This window comes from Mirounga leonina, unplaced genomic scaffold (assembly GCF_011800145.1).
Source record: "Mirounga leonina isolate KUSES-001 unplaced genomic scaffold, KU_Mleo_1.0 Mir_200, whole genome shotgun sequence".
NCBI lineage: Eukaryota > Metazoa > Chordata > Mammalia > Carnivora > Phocidae > Mirounga > Mirounga leonina.
The window spans coordinates 15,330,828-15,347,172 of record NW_023270503.1 but is presented as its reverse complement, the minus strand read 5'-3'; the positions used below and the strand labels follow the sequence as shown (position 1 = coordinate 15,347,172).

The 16,345-nt window shown below is 52.4% G+C and overlaps 1 protein-coding gene across 6 annotated transcripts in view; it reads left to right on the top strand.

Moving 5' to 3' along the window:
• MSI2 (musashi RNA binding protein 2) overlaps nucleotides 1-16,345 on the top strand; it is a 385,784-nt gene that overhangs the window by 359,922 nt on the left and 9,517 nt on the right. For 4 of the 6 annotated variants that reach the window (XR_004683181.1, XM_035026771.1, XM_035026770.1 and 1 more), the window contains one exon: nucleotides 16,112-16,266. Coding sequence is in view for 5 of the 6 variants with exons in the window: in XM_035026770.1 (XP_034882661.1) it covers nucleotides 16,112-16,266 (155 nt within the window). In the remaining variant the exon portion in view is untranslated. Of the gene's footprint in view, nucleotides 1-16,057; nucleotides 16,267-16,345 lie in introns of all 6 variants that reach the window. The other 2 variants (XM_035026769.1, XM_035026768.1) reach the window with 1 other exon arrangement.

The window sequence follows — 16,345 nt, the reverse complement described above, 5'->3', positions numbered from 1 at the left end:
GGGGGGGGGGGGGGGGGGGGGGGGGGGGGGGGGGGGGGCCGGGGGAAATGGCTGGAAGTGGCAGGCTTCTGGGGCTGCTAAAGCTGCCGACGGACGCAGGCTGCCGAGCAGGAAGGAGGGTGGGACAGAAGGCAGAGCCAGCGAAAATCCCCCCTTAGTGGCCTAAATCCAGGGTCTGGCTCTGCTAGGGAAATGGCTTTGCCACCCTGTGACTGGACATCCTAACCGTTTCGGTTCCAGTATGTACAATGAACAAAAGTAAAATTCAACTCAGGAGGGAGAGGAAATAGTTGAACTTGAACCATAAAGGAGAGTAGATGCTGATGCACATGAACCAGGCCTGCCTGTCCCACCTCTCCCACCCAGGGTATTTTCCATGTTCCCCGTGACCCCCTTCACCTTACATGTGCTAGGCCTGAGGGGCGTGAACAACAGCGTCCCACACACGCTCCTCCAGCTGCCGGAGGGATCCGGAATTACTTGCATCCTTTGTGGCATACGTTTTAGGGTTCCCGGATGTTGCTTTCAACCAAGCAGGCATTGAAGGTTTGCTCTGTGCCAGGCCCCAAGGAATATAAAGGCAGACAACACGTCTTGCCTTCAGTGGTCTGAGGCTCCAGATCCCTCCTGCTGAGAGTCCCTATTTCCCACGATGCATTGTTTCTCACGCTGTCAGCTTCATGTCAAAAAGGAAAATGGATCCACGTGCTACCTTCATTTCTGAGGATGGCTTTTCTGCACCTCCATCAGCAGGATCTGATGTCCAGGAAGAGGGGCCTCAGGGCAATCGTCTCTTCTTTCCCAGCCAGCCTCCCTTGTGCTAGCAGCAAGTGTCCTTTGGGGATGACGGCCCCAAGACAGCCCATCTGGGGAGTAGGGTCCTGGGGATGCCCTCTCGCTGGGAAGGAGCCCCATCTGTGGCCATGGCGTAGAGCCAGCACGGCAGCCCAGAGGGAGAGCAGATCCCTGACCCATTATGAGCAGCTGCTACAACCAGCCAGACTTACCTCTCAGTCCACCGCCTCATGTCCTGGGGATGGGCAGCTCGTTTCTCAGTTTGTTATTAAAATCTTCGCTTCTGGGAGGGTCGGTTCTTTTGCCATCAAGAGGCCTATGTTGGATTTCAGTAACCTCAGTGAATTTATAATAATGTGTGGAGCTGCCTGCTGCTGACCTCGGCTTCATTCATTTTCCAAGGGCTTTTGGACCAACCCTGTTGAGAATAAAATACATCAGCTGTGATCAATAATTTTGTAATAGAAACACCATGCACTTGATAAATCAACTCTAGTGCAATTAGTGACTAGCCTTGAAGCCCAGACCTCCATAGAAGTTAATCCTAAAGTGAATGGAGTAGGGGGATGTTAAGGGTCTTTTAAATCAGTGGAATTCTTTTCAGAGGGTGACACATCCATGCCTGCCCCCTGAGCTGGTTGGCCCTCTCTCTCACGCTGGCTCAGGAGCCCAGGCCCTGCCATCTGGAGGAGGGTAGAAAGTGTGGTGGTGCCCTTGGAAGCTCCATAAGAGCACAGAGAGCACAACAGAGATGGGCAGGGGCACCCCCTCCTTGCACCCCAAAAGCTGGTGAACTCACATGTTGGTGAGAGTCATCAAAGGAGCACAGACCTGGGTGCGTCATGGCTCCTTACCTTTCAGCAGAGGTTAGATTGCCATGCCTATGACCGCAGCTAGCCCAGGAGACAGGCAGGAAGGCAGAGGTTTTTGGCCTGGTTTTGCATGTTTGGTTTTAAGAGAAAGCGGATCTGCAGAGTGGTTGCATGACTTACCCAAAGTCACCCAGCTGGTTACCTGGGGAGCAAGGCTTTGGCCAAGGGTGAAGAACCCTCACCTTGAACCCAGGTCTCTGGCCTCCTTTAATAACCCTGTAGGGAAACCATGTTTGTTCATGAAGAACTCACCTGCCACCCAGATGCCCCCCACATGCAGGATGCTGGGAGAGCCCAGTAGCCTTGGGGCTGGTGCTGTATCCGCGGAGGACTCAGGCTCCTAGACCTCACAGGCCCGTCTCTCAGATGTAGATTTCAGAACTGGGCCCAGGGCGCACCTGCCATGGAATTTAGTTCAGCAGATATTTATTAAGTGGATAACAACAGTAGTTATTATTACATGTGGCAGGCACTGTGCCAGGCCTTGAGTCAGGGTGCTTTGGGCTATCTCAGAAAACCCAACTCGGCATGGTAAAATATGATAGGGGACTTATTGACCAACATCCTGGAAGCTCCGTGGAAGAGTGGGCTTCATGTATAGACTGCTGGGGCTCTTTGTCTGCAGTTCCCTTGGCTTTGTCCTCCTTTTTGCTTCAATATTGTCATGATGTTGGCTTTCCTGTGGTGGCAAAATGGTCACGACAGTTTCCTGCTTCACACCAACCTGTCTAGAAGAAGAGGGGGTCAGATGGTTCTGAATTCTAGCAGAAGTCCAGAGCTTTGTGCTCCTTGGCTAAGACCTGGCAGAGAACCAGTCACTGAGGGTGAGATCCAGTCCCCTCTGAACTGAATAGCAGGAGAAGGATGGATTTCCAAAGGACGGTCTGGGTGCAGATAAAGGAGGGGAAAGGAGAATGCTGCTGGGTGGACAAGTGTGAAGCCCACCACAGCCCTGGAATCTCCTAGATGAATCCAGAGCACAATCCCTGCCCTCAAGCGTCTCCCCACCTAGCCTGGAGGCTAACGGGTACTTACGGTATGATGCCATCCATCCAGTCACAGAAAGGGCATGGAGGAGGAAGTGATTGGCTTTGTTTGGGAAGTTAAGGAAGGTTTCACAGGGGAGTGACTCCACTTTTAAAGGACAAATAGGAGTTCCCCAAGAACCAGGGGGAACAGCATGTGCAAAGTCACCAGAGCCTAAAACAGAGGAGTGAATCTGAAGCCCTACAAATGGTTCCCAGCAGCTGGAGAGTAAAATGCAATGGGGTGGGGTTGGGGGCCTGGGGGCGGCCGCTGATGAAGCTGGAGGGCTGGCAGGGCCAGAGCCTGGATTCACACAGGCAACCAGGAGCCTCAGAGAGGCCTGAACCCAGGAAGTGACATCAGATTTGTATGTTAGCCAAGCCTTGAAAGCAGGGTAGACTAGAGAGATCGGGCTGAAAGCAGGAGGACAGGTGACAGACCATGTAGAGTAAACGCTCCATAAATGTTCATCTGTCACTGCCCAGGAAGAGCGGCTTCGGGCCTTCGGCTCTTACCTATTAGCTGTTGACCTCTGGGCTCAGTATCATGCTGGAGTCAGGGGTGGGACACAGAATTTCAGGGCACGGTCAGAGGGGGGACAGTGGGAGGCTGTCTGATGGGCAGTGGGGGTATAGGCACGATGAGGTCAAGGGCAGGCTAGATTCTGGGAGACCTTGAAAACCGGATCACTACAGTCATATTGGTGGGAGAGAGAAGTTCATATGCTTCATGGCAGTGGAACGTGGTAAGGACGGAACCAGCTAAAGGAGATCAGCCTGGCAGCACCCCCACAGAACACAGCTTGACCCCTCTCCATTCCCTAGGGCTGGGGCTGGGTTGGTGACCTGGAACAAGGGAAGGGGGGAGCAAGGCTGACACAGGAGGGCACTCCCTCACCATGCCCCACCTTAGTTTTTTGTGACTCTCCTTTGCTTCTGCCAACAAGTTATTACTCATTCCCTACCTGGGGCTGTTGGTCCCCACTCCTGGGCCCTCGTGGCAGCCACTGCCAATCCACCTCCCTCTGTCCTTGTCTTTGCTCCCTCCATTAAAATTGGCTCAGACTGCTAGGAAGCCACACCTGATTAACCCTACCCAGGGTGCCCCTCCTCAACACAGCACCGTGTCCTCGGTCTCCTTCCTGATTGGTGAGGTCTTCTGGGTGAAAGGCGGGGTTCTGAAACTCTATGGAACATGTTTTGCATGTATCTCAGAGTGGTGCCTACCTTCTCCAACAATATAAACCATCAGTACTCCAGGAGGCAAAGTCAGCCTCATTCTTAGTGTAGATGACTAATTATTATGCAATCGGAGAAAGCAGAAAATAAAGGAGCCCTTTGTTCCTGGATGCTTATTAATAATAATGAAAAGGTCTCCCTCTTGCTAGCTTGGAATCCTGCAGAACAGGAGGTGGGCAAATAATGCTTTTGAACAGCTGTGATTGGCTGTTGGAAGTAGATCTGTCAGGATGGGGGAGCCACGATGAAATCCACTCTGTGGCATGGATAGGAGGGTTCCAGCCAGCATTTCAACATTCACACCCACCTGTGAGGCCCCCTAAGGGAAAGATATCTTGCAAGTGGTTGATAGAATGCTAGAGACACTTCCCAGCCAGTTTTAATACATGATGATAATAGTAATCATAATAGTGTTCATAATAACTCCCGCATTGAGTGAGCCAAGTATTGTGCCAAGCCCACCTGCCTTACCCCATCTAATTCTCCTAATCCTATGAAGAGGGCACTATCATTCCCATTTTTAAAATTTTAAGACTGTGGCTTAGCTAGCTTGTCAGAGGTAGTAGAGACAAGATCGGAACCTGGGTCTGTCTCATCACATCTGTGCTCCCAACCATGTCAGCGGATGCTCCATCGTACCAGCCCCTCCGATTCGTGAGCAGAGGTCTGCATTCTTAACACATATTCAAGGGCAAACCACCACTACCCATCAACTTAATTCTCCCTATCCTTGGGGGAAGAGAGAACCCAAAACCATTTACAAGAGGCCTCAGGAAGCATTATATGCACATTTTGCACCTGCTTCTGCTGTTGCAGACTTAAGGTCATGGTTCTGTCTAGCTTTGGCTGACATTTCTGATCTGGCTTCTAGTCCCTGAATCCTTTTCACACCACAGACAGACAAAGGAGGCCCAGAGAGGCGTGGTCGGGTAAGAGGGAGCCGGCCTGAAGGTAATTATTATTTGAAAGGAGCCTTTAGCTAATACAAGACTGAGGGAAGTTTGCCACTGCCCAGAAGAAACTAGGCGATGGAACAAGGGAGGGCAAGACAGACCTTCTCCCGTTCTCCTTAGGGATGAGTCAACATCCCTTCCCGTGAGCGGTGAGGACTGAATCTGGAAGGTCGCCAGGAAGCCCAGCCTAGCCCTGGGGCTGGGAGCGGATTGGCCGCCCGGTTGCTGGGGCTTTGCTTCGGGCCAATGGCCGTGGAGGGGCGGGGCTGGAGGTGGGAGCAGCGGGATCCTCGGCCAATCGTCCTGGAGAGAGGCTGGGCTCCCAGTACTATGGCAACCGCGAGCAGGGGCTCATTTGTTTTGTAGATGAGTAATTACTACGCAATTAGAGAAAGCTAAAAATAAAGGGGCCCTTTGTTCCTGGTTACTTATTAATATTAATAAAACGGTCTGTCCAGGTCTGTGGTAAGCAATCAGTGCAGACCTGTGCGCCGTGGCAGAGCGCTGTGGGAGGCAAAGACTGCCCAGCCCGGCTTTCGGCTCTCTTTCTGCAAGTTATTTCTGACTGTAACCTGCAGAGGGTTGGCTTTCCGCGCCTTGGGGGAAAGAGAGGCAGAGTCTTACAGACACACGGGACACAGGATACCCCGGAGTCAGGGGTCAGTTAGGCACTGACCCAGGTGGAAGGGTCTGGCAGTGTCAACCCAGCCTCCAGAAAAGACCGAAGACCCCAAACACAGCAGCCAAACCAGAAAACCTAGACCGATGTTGGAGGATCCAGTTTTGCTGTGTATCCTTGGCCACACTGTTTGACTTTTCTGGGTCTAGATTGTGCCACTCCAGGCACATGAAGTAGTTTTTAGTCCTTAAACCTTCCACGGAGGCAGACCCTGAGATTTCAGTGTCTCCCCGACAACCTGGTGCCCAGAAAAACAAGTCAGGCTTGGATATGAGTTGCTGGAGGGTTACACCAGGTTCAGGGACTGGCCCCACAGCTGTCGGTGCTCTGGCCTTGGGACAGAAATAGCTCAGAGGCCTTACTTTCCTTCACCTTCCTAGGGGACGAGGTTGCCTTGGGGATTAATCAGATAAGGAAGGATGATAACAGTGTTTTTTAAAAAGAAGATGAGAGCATGAAAGAGTAGGGAATCGGAAAGACTTGGTTCTGGTCTAGCTCCGCCACCCAACACACTAGGTGATTTCAGGGTTTCAGACTAGAGGGTGCTTGAGGACCTTTCAACTCTGTAGCTCTAGGTAGCTGCTGTTTCCACAGCTCTCGATCCCCTGTCATGGGGGGGGGGGGGGGGGAAACAATAGTGACAGTGCCTTAAGAGCTAAAAAGAGTAAAGAGAAAGCCAAGGGCTTCCAGGTGATGAGAATGCATTTGAAAACAGTCAATCCTGCATTTTTTTCATGCATGGAGGCAGTGAGGGGGACAAAAATATTTCCAGGATCATGGATATCCCTGAAGGAACCTGTAGTCAGATTTCCATCCTTGGGTGTGGTTGATTAAACATTTAGGGTTTGGCTTTCTGGATGGTATTTATTAATAAAGGCGGACCTGTTAATAGTTACTGCCAGTGAGCAGATCTGAGACTGGGGCCCACACTGTGGTTCTTGAACTTTGCTGCTTGTTGGAATCACCAGGAGAATTTTTTAAATTCCTGGTATCCAGGCCACACTGCAGACCCATCAAATCAGAATCTACCAGGGTCAGCCCCAGGCGTGAGTAGTAGTGAAAGCTCCCTGGGTCAAGTCCAGTGTGTAACCATGGACTCAAGTACCAGCGGCTTCTTGCCAGATGTAGAGCCTCACACCGTCTCTGTGACTTTGTCACCAGCATCCGCACCTCAGCAGTGGATACATAGAGCCAAGCCAGGTTGCTCGCCCCCACTTCCTCTAATGACCAGGAGAGCTGGTTTGGATCCTCAGCCTGCAGCCGGCTGTCCTGCCCACCATGGATCCTCCCAACAGGGCCAGGAAGTCCGTCCCTCCAGGGCAGGCTAAAGGGGTCTTTGTCCTCACAGAGGGATTTCAGGACAGGCCTGTCCTGGCTGAGATTAAGGGCAGGTACATATAGAAACCAACGTCCCGAAGCAGCCATAAACATGGAAGCAGCCACCCTCCTTGACTGTCTGATGAATGGGGGCCGTTTGGTAAGGTCGGAGTTTGTTTGTTATTAAAGACCTAATTAGAAACATGAGAGGGAGCTGAATGGCTCCGTGCTTGGCTAATTAGTGACATGTATGTGCCCGCTTTGAACTTCAAGGACACAGAACTATTAGTGCTTACATCAAAAATGGATTAAACTCCTCTGCCTTTATAATCATTAAAGACAGGCTGCTCGAGTGGAAAGCCTCTTGTGCAGGTCCTCGAGGGGCTGCCCCTTGGGCATCCTCCCCACCCTAACCCCTGGTCATAAGTCCAGGACAGTGAGTTTCCATTCAGTGTGATCGGGCAGTAAATACGGATGGCCCTAGGGCAGTCCAGCTCCCCATGGGACTGCCCTTTTGGGACTGAGACCAGGCCTCTGGTCACACTTTCTGGAGGAGTCCCTCTAAGGATGCACGTATGGGAGGGCTTCCTTTCTGTCTGGCAGCGCCCTCTCCTCCCCACCCTGACCCCAGCCATGCTGCCTGCCTGCTTTGTTCTGCCCAGCCTTGTTCTGGGATGTGGCACAGAGGAGGGTGGTCTAGTCCTTTGGGAGAGACACCATCCCCTATCTCTTGCGGCAGGCATGGCCCAACACCAGGAAGCCCCCAGTCTGATGGGGGGGGACACCACCACCAGGGAGCTTCTAATGCAGAGAGGGCAACAGAGCCCACACCCTCAGGAGCTGGCGCTCCAACAAGGCAGGTTTGGTGTCTTGTCCTTGCGACCTGTGTGAGGCAAAGAAAGATCCAAATAATCACGAGATGACTTGTCAGACTGTGATGCAGGGAGGGACAGCCGAGCGGCAGGATTCGGTTTAGAGAGCAGCCAGGAGTTGGCTTGAGGTCCAAGTGAGAGCTGGGTTCAGTCTGGTCAGAGACACTCCGGAGACACGTTCCCTCACTGCTCCAGCCCTCAGTTTCCTCATCTATAACCCAGGGTAATAGGACCCATCTCACAGGTTGTCGGGAGCGTGAGAAAAGATGGCGTCAAACACCCACGCGGTCCCTTTCCAGCCTGGCACCTTTAGAAGCTGCAGCTTCTAGAACTTTGTGCCTCTTGCCTCCGGACCCTCTTGTGCCCACAATAGTAGGAGGCTTTCCCCCACTCCACCTTCCCTGACTGGGACAGGGTGTTATCAAATTCTTACAGAGCTTTTCCTCATGACTGCGAATACCACACGTATGCAGTTCTGGCCTTGGACTTCATAATGCTTTCTCTTCATAGTACATAGTGCAGGAAGCGTTCGCCGAGCCTGCGTGAGTGGGATCACTTACAAGATGCAAGCTAGGACCCGACGCCTATGGCTGAGGGCAGACAGGAGGGGAACAAGCAAGCACACACAGCACAGAGGGTGGCTGGGTTCCCGGGGGGCGGGGGGGGAGCCAGACTGGTGTCTTTTTTGACAAGATAGAGCTGGATGGGCCTCAGAGACCTAGGCAGTCACCAGATCAAAACAAAGCAAGGGACATTCTCGGGATTAAACTAGGAGACACTCGGAGCAACCAAAGTGTTCTGGAAAGAGAGAGACGGGGGATCATTCTGGCACCACACTCCCCGTTCTTATTTCCTTTCGGGCCTCAGGTCAGGGAGGGCCAGAACTGGAAGCCCAGCGAGTTGGCGGGGGAGGCCGAAGCCTGTCTCCCCAGGGCCGTAAACATCTGTCTCTCGGGTTAACTTCCCCTATTTTCCGAGGTGTCTTAGAGGCTCAGGGCTAAGGCACTGTTGACTCACCCCATTCACTTCTGAGAGGGATCACGACCACCCTCTTGCATTTGAGACCAGGGGCCTGAGCCAGACAGCCTGCTGAGGTCCCTTCAACTGGTGAAGCCATTGCAGCCCGGAAAACAGTTCACTTTGGCTGAGCCAGCGCCAGGCAAGCCCCAGTGATCCATCTCATGGCCTTTCCCTTCCTGGGGACCCGTCTCCCCCTCCTTCTTCAGACACATGCAAATAGGGTCTGTCCCTCAGGACCCTTGGGGTCTGGGAGAAACGGGAACCTAACAGTGGCTCCAGAAAGTTCCTTCTTTGCCCTCACGGCAAAGCATGATTTCTTTGGCCACTAGGCCCAGACCCACTCACGGCTACTCCATCCCCAGAATTTACACCATAAGCAGACGGCAGCTAACCACTAACCCCTCTCCTCCCCTCACCCACCTTCCCCACCAACCCCAGCCTGGTCCTTTGTGAGGAGGGCACACACCCACAGACCCAACTCAGGGCCGATAATAAAAGAGCATCAAGATAGAAAGAGAACGAGCTGTTTAATTTGTGTTGAGATTGTATCTCAACATAAAAGTATACAGTCCTGGCCACAAAGCTCTCCTCAAGTGGGTTCATTCTGGGTGTTTGGGGCCTTCTCCTCACACTGACCTGAGTGGTAGTAGAATCTCCACGTTCACCTCTAACACTGGATGAGGGCTTTAGAGCCCGCCAGTGGTGAAGTCATCTCTTCCGAGGGGTGTGATTTGACCAGAAGCTTAGGCCATCATTCCACATAATAGTTAGTCCCAAGCCCTCAGTTCTGCTGTCCATGCGTTCCCTGAGATTCGCCCAGCGTGAACCGGCAGGCACCAGCCACAGCCGTCTAAGGCAGCTTAGGTTTTGAGAGAACAAGCAGGAGCTGCAATCTTAGAAGACCATGGCACCGCTGTAAGTGACATTTGGAGTATTTGTGACACTGGCTTTCCTGTCAGCCCCGTGCATGAGCAGACACTCTCCACGTGTCCTGTGCAGTGTTTAAGATGAGCCAGGCATCCCTGGATATGTCCAGACCTGTTGATATCAGGCTGAGTTCGTACCTCTGTAATACATTTGTTTGTGTATGGAGACAGGGAAAAGGAAATGTCATCACATTACTCTCTTAATCCTCCCCTAGTTTTAAAGTGTTTCTTCCCCTGCCCTTCTGAAATAGCCTGAATTTTAGCAGACCTTAAGTATATATATATGTGTGTGTGTGTGTATATATATATATATAATATATTAAATTGATTGTCCCTGCATCTGGTTCCCTGAACTGATTTGATTCTAATTTAGTGTGTCATACAGTTTTCCCAGGTTGGATGTAATTGTTGGTCCTCTCTATCTCTCTCTCCCACCTTCAGGCTAAGCTCTAGAAGGAAAGTTAGAGCCAGGATCCCTGGGACCTAGTGGCCGGGCAGACTGCTGGCGCATAATCCCCCGGTGCTCTGCTGGAAACATGCTATAATAACTCACAGCTCAGTATTTCTCCTTCCGTTAGCAGGAACAGGATTATCTTTCCATGCTGACCTTTCCCATTTGACCATCTGCATTGCTTTATAGTGGACCCTACTTTCAGAGGGCACGGAGAATAAAAGCGGGGTCCTCGACTCTGTTCCCAGGAAGGCCTTGGCTGTCCAGCTGCCATTCTTCAGAGCACATGAGCAAGGAGTGAGTGGCTGTTAAGAGGGACCCATGAGTCTCCACTGTTGACAGCCAGTTGGCATTACAGACCCAGGATCACTGAGCACCCAGTGTTGTAGGAGTCTTTTTTGTTGTTGTTGTTGTTGTTGTTTAAGATTTATTTAGAGTGAGAGCATGCACAAGTCGGGGAGAGGGCAGAGGGAGAGAAGCAGACGCCCCACTGAACGCAGAGCCGGGCACAGGGCTGGATCTCATGACCCTGAGATCATGACCTGAGCTGAAATCAAGAGTCCAACTGAGCCACCACAACCGCCCCTGCCATGGAGTTTTTAATGAAGGCAGCTAGAAGCATGATAGGGACAAGGTGAAGGTAGAGGGGAGAGTTGGAGGGGCAATGACCTTGACCTCTTTTTCTCTGACATCAGCCTATTAACATAGCCCCTCTACTCATTCCTTTTTCAGTTTCTTTACATTATTTAAAACAAACAACCCTAAAACCCAGTGTGATGAATGAACACAGCCCTGCCCTCAAAGAATAGGACAGGGGCTTCTGTTCCCTCCATTCTTTCGGGAGCTGGGGGTTGGGAATGGGAGCCCTGACACCAGTCAGCCCAGACTCCCTTCTCTTTGGCCCTGAAATGCCCTGCGTTGTGAGTTCTGTTTCGGTAGCACATTACCTTCAGAGCTGGACTGGGTGGGGACGGGCCCACCATTGCCTGAGCCCTAAGCAGCACATGCTCTGGAAATGTGCCAGGGGCCACCAGGGCCTCCCACCCCAGATGAAACCTGGCAGCAGCAGATAATTCACAAGGCAGATGACTGCAATTGTCTTGAGGGCTGGCCCTGCACTTTGGTGAAACGTGAGAGCCACCAGACCAAGACCACAGACTCATGCTGGGACTTGGCAGAGCCCCGGCTTGTCCCGGATATGTGCGCTGAGCTCAACTAGAAAGGATTTTGTAAACAATTCCTTTGTCTGGATCAGTAATAATCCAATTTTCAGGTCTTGGAGCCAGACACTCCCAGAGGTGCCCACCCCCCCTTATAGTCCTGGGCTCTAGCTCTCTATGTCAGGTCCATTGGCATCACTTAGGGATTCTACGGACATCGGCACTTCCATACTTTCAAGGCTGTTCTTCCCCTCCCCCAGTGACTAATTCCACTCTCAGCCCAGCCCCTTGTGACCACAGTTGGGCAGAGCCACAGGCAGACTGTGTGCCAGCAGGAAGGCAGGCTCCACCCTGAGGTACCTGTGAGCTGTGGATTGAGCCCCTACAAGTAAGGACTTAAGCCTGCAGGACCAACCTTTGTTAGGGTCTCTGGGATAAGATTCCCTGGGGTTTCCTGGCTCAGCCATCAAGGTGTTTCATTCCCTGGATAGGCAGGAAGTTCCTCTTTTTATCCAACTTAAATGCCTCCCACTATAAGTCAAGTGCATTTCCTCTTGCTGGCCTCAGTGAGATTCCACGCCCTTGCTTTCCTGCCCCCCATGTCTCAGAGTCCTTCATCCGGGTCCAGCATGATTCAGTGCACCGGGCAGATGAATTGGATCCTTTAGTAAATCCCTTCCTGATTTGTATGGCCAGTGAATTGTATTTTCCTGTATAAGATTTTCCTAAATCTTCCTATGGTACCTGTCTTACTGGGCTCTGCCTACCCAACTATATTAAAAATAAGCATGTTTGTTTTCAGCTCGACAAGTTACAAAGTGCTTTCTCTCTCCCATTCTCACGTAGCCCACCGAGAGGCAGGCTAAGGCAGATGGCGCTCACATGATACAGATGAGCACCCCAGCGGCTGAGGGGCTTACCCGAGGCCCACAGCCGGAAGGTCAGGGCCAGGGTCCCACTCAGGCCTTCTGACTCCAAGTCCAGTGCTCCCTTTCTCTGCACCACATCTGCGTCCCTGAGCATACTGGCTGCCTGGACCCGGAAAGCCCAGAGGACACTGGGGGCTGGGGGCGAGGGGCGAGGAGGAACTTGCCCAGAATTAAACCGCTGACGGGGATGCTGCCCAGAGTGGCTGGCGGACACATAGCCCTGCTCCCCACAGCGAGCCCCCAAACTGCCTGGTGGCCACTCAATGTTCACGGTTTCTGCAGCAGAAATGCCAAAGTGTTTGCAAGACGTGTCCTCTCCTGGGACGGGAGTCATGATGTCCCGATTCATAAATCTCAGCACTGTTTATTCAGCAACACATACCGAGAGTCCCTGTCTCCAGCGCATGCGCGCACGCACACACACACACACACACACACACACACCCTAGAGCTGAGCAGTAGACAAGGTACGCTTGCCCGCTGAAAGTGATGTCGCATCCCCTCTTCCTGCCCAATCCTGGCCTGGGGGACTGTTTCCAGCCCCTCCAAAGGAGGGAAAGGCACCCTCCACCAAGACACTTCACTGAGCATTGCCTGAAGGCTGACTGCCCCAGCATGCACGCTCAGGTCGGGACTCAGCCGCTGCTTTCTCGGCCCGCCTGCATCTCCCTCTGCTCAGATCACACAGCGCAGAGGGAGAGAGAGGGTCCTCAGATGGCTCCCCGTCCTGTCTAACCAGCCGGTGTTCAGTACAAACTTCCCAAAAGAAGAGGACGATTTTGTCCCTGATGCCTTACCCCCCACCAGACAGAAGGAACAGCTGCTGACAAGTTTGCATGCAAAGTGGCGCTCCCTACTCTTTGCCGAGCAGTCCGAGCCTTTTGCTTGCTGATGATGCATGGGTATCTGGTTGGCCTGTCCGGGGACTTGGGCCTGCTTTCTGGAGCCTGGGTCTTCCGCCTGCAGAGAGGCGAGGAGGGCGTTGTTGGCTGCAGGGCGCAGAGGTGGGCCTCCTCCGTGCCCCCAGCCCGGAGCCCCCAGCCCGGAACCAGGTGCTTGCTGCCTGCCAACTGCGCCCTCTGGCGGGGACCCGCGGCCCGATCTTGCGCCCCTGGCTGGGGGACAGCCGCAAGGTGACTTTGAGCAGGGATCAGGCACTGTGAGGAGTGAGTCTATAACAATACAGGACTTGGGGTTTCAGAGCTGTATTCTAATCGGGTGCCTTCACAGGATCATTTGCTGACAAGTGACTGAGCAGGGAGGGGCACCGTAGGCTGAGAGGGGCTGCTTACTGTGAAATCCCTTCAGGCCTCCTGGGCACACAGGACCGGGAGAGGGAGTTGGGATGGGCGGGTACCACCGGCCCTCTTAGCTCCTAAGCACACGGAGGGGGCTGATTGTGGACAGCATCCTTCTATGGATGTGCTACATCCTCTCTCCAAGGCTGCTTCTGCTAGCTGGATCAGTCTCTGGGTGGCTTTCCCTGCTGGAAGGAGCCAAGACCAAGACCTCCCTTCTCCCCAGCCCCTAGGTAGGTGGGCCTGCCCACAGTCTTCCTGCATTTTCATCTGGCCAGAGGAGCAAGAAGCCAAAAAAATCGTTCCATCTTCCACTGTGGGCCCCTTCCCCTAGCCTCTCTTTACCCTGAAACAGAACCAGCTAGTTACTTTGTATAGCAGGGGTCGGCTGCCTGGGTAAACCAGGAGTCCACTGTCTGAGCTCACTCCATTTTCCCTAGCCCAGAGCAAAAAAAGAAAAAGTGTTAGACCAAGATAATACCGCCTTTGAATATCTCAGCTTGATATTTGCCTCCATGAGTGAAAAAGGCCAAATGTTATCTGCAAGTTTAATCTTCTGTATTCAAAATTCCTGCCCCCTTTGTCGGCCAGTGCATTCTCAAATCAGCCGTTCACTTGCTCTAAGCCTCTGTGATTTTTTCCTCTTGAACCTGTTTTTTCCATCTGCCAGTTGACTCATTTCTCAGCTCCAGCTTCCAAGGGGCCTCACCTTCGAGCCTCCTGCCCCGAGGGCACCTGGAGGTATCAGTTTCCCTTTTCTCTGCTCAGTCACGGGCCAGATGCCACTTGGTTTGATCTCCTTTCTATCTCCGTGTCCCCATCTCAGTCTCCTGCCAGCCTGGCTTGGGTGCGTGGTCAGTCTCTTTCCATCCCAGGCACACACAGGTAAAAATCCATCCAAGTCTGGCTCTTCAAGCCCAGGTCCCTCGGGCCAGGCCGCGGCCAAGAGTGGGGCTGCAGATGGAGGCAGCTGGTCACAAGGCAGAGAGGGAAATGCCACGGGAAGCAGTGGGAGAAGATTGTAGTGAGAAGCAGCCCCTTGGAGCCAAAGTTGTGGAAATATGTGGTGTCCAGATTGTCTGGTTCTTCCACATGGGTCAGCCGTAGCCCTGAAGTGGCTGGCCCCAGACCCACCTTCAGCTTTCAAAATCAGTGAGAACTTACTTTGGCAATTTAAAAAAAAAGAAAAAATTTTCCCCCATTTTGGAAAGAAAAAGTTTAAGCTACTAGGGGAAAATGAAAGATGAGACAAAATTAACCTGGTTGCCGCCGTGGCCCTCACTGAAGAAGGAATGATGGAATTGTGGCGGGGGGGGGGGGGGGCGGGTGCAAGGGCTAAAGATGGCAGCCCAGGCAGTGTCCCCGCCGCTGCCCCTCCTCACCACCACTCTCAGGATCTGTGGCTGTGAAGTCTCCTCTCTAGAGCACAGGTGCATTCCTAGCTCTTTGCTCAGTCTGGAGTTTATATGAGATTGACTAACAGAAAGCAGGCATTTCGGTCAGATACGTTTTAGCTGTAAATCGGTTCAGTCAGTATCCTCTGCATTCATACTTCTTTGTCTTTTTTTTTTTTTAAACAAAAGGAAAAAAAAGTTTAAACCCCCCTTTTCCTTCTACTGCAGGAGGTGAGTGTGTGGGTGTCCTGTAGAACCATTGGCATTCACCCGGCTTCGGCCCCAGCCTCCAGATTCGCCATCCCTACCCCACCCCCTCCCTCCATCCCCTGCTCTCCACCCCAGAAGGGGACCCCTTGCCACCATCATTACGGTTACGTTAAGATGCCCAAATTTTCCATGACATATCCCATCCTCCGACCACGTTCAGTAGTGACGACTTTCATACAGGGATATAAATGGGGGTGGGGGGAGGATGTAGCCAGTGGGGAGGGGGGAAGTGGTTTTGGGGGGGCTGGAGAATGGAGATCTTTTTTGTCTTTTTTTTTTTAAACAAATTTGTCATTGAATGGATCCAAAAACAAACAAGAAAAAGCGAAACAAAAAAAAAATTTTTTTTAATCCCTTCCCCAAAAGATTTTTTTTTCCTGGACACAAATTGCTTTGTTTCCTGTCACGTTTTAATATCAATATTAACACAATGTGTAGTCTAAAACTAGTTCCTTTGTAGTTTGCATGGGATGTGAATGCTGTCTCAACGTGCCCAGATCTAGACAAGACTGCATGAGCACCAATTCAGATGTGAAAACCAATCTCTCTCTCTCTTTTCCTCTCTCTTTTCCATATATATCTCTATTTCTCTTGTGATAATTTGGTGGGCAGTGAAGCACCTCCGGTTGGTTGCTGTAGTGTGTTGAATGATTGTTTTTTTATTCTATTTTCGGAGCTCCGAGCTTCTTAGTAGTAGCCTGGGCTGAGTATTCTTGAGTCCCTGCTGATGTTTTCGCATGGCCTTGGTTGAGTGTTAGAAGTTGGGCCTCAGCTGTTTTTCTCGAGTGTTTGGCTTGTAATGACCGGTGCATGCCTGGCTTCTGGCCTCATACCCAGCTCTATTCTCTGCACACCAGTCCTGAATAGCTACAGTGCTCAACCGAATTTTGGCGCGCCCGCTTCCCCGGCAGGCTCCAACCCCGCGCGGCCTGGAGGCTTCCCGGGGGCCAACAGCCCAGGACCTGTCGCCGATCTGTACGGCCCTGCCAGCCAGGACTCCGGAGTGGGGAATTACATAAGTGCGGCCAGCCCACAGCCGGGCTCAGGCTTCGGCCACGGCATAGCTGTAAGTACCTACCCCCCGCCCCCCGCCTCATCCTTTCCCGCCCGTCTCCCATGGGAGAGTATGCCAGAAGACCCCAGGG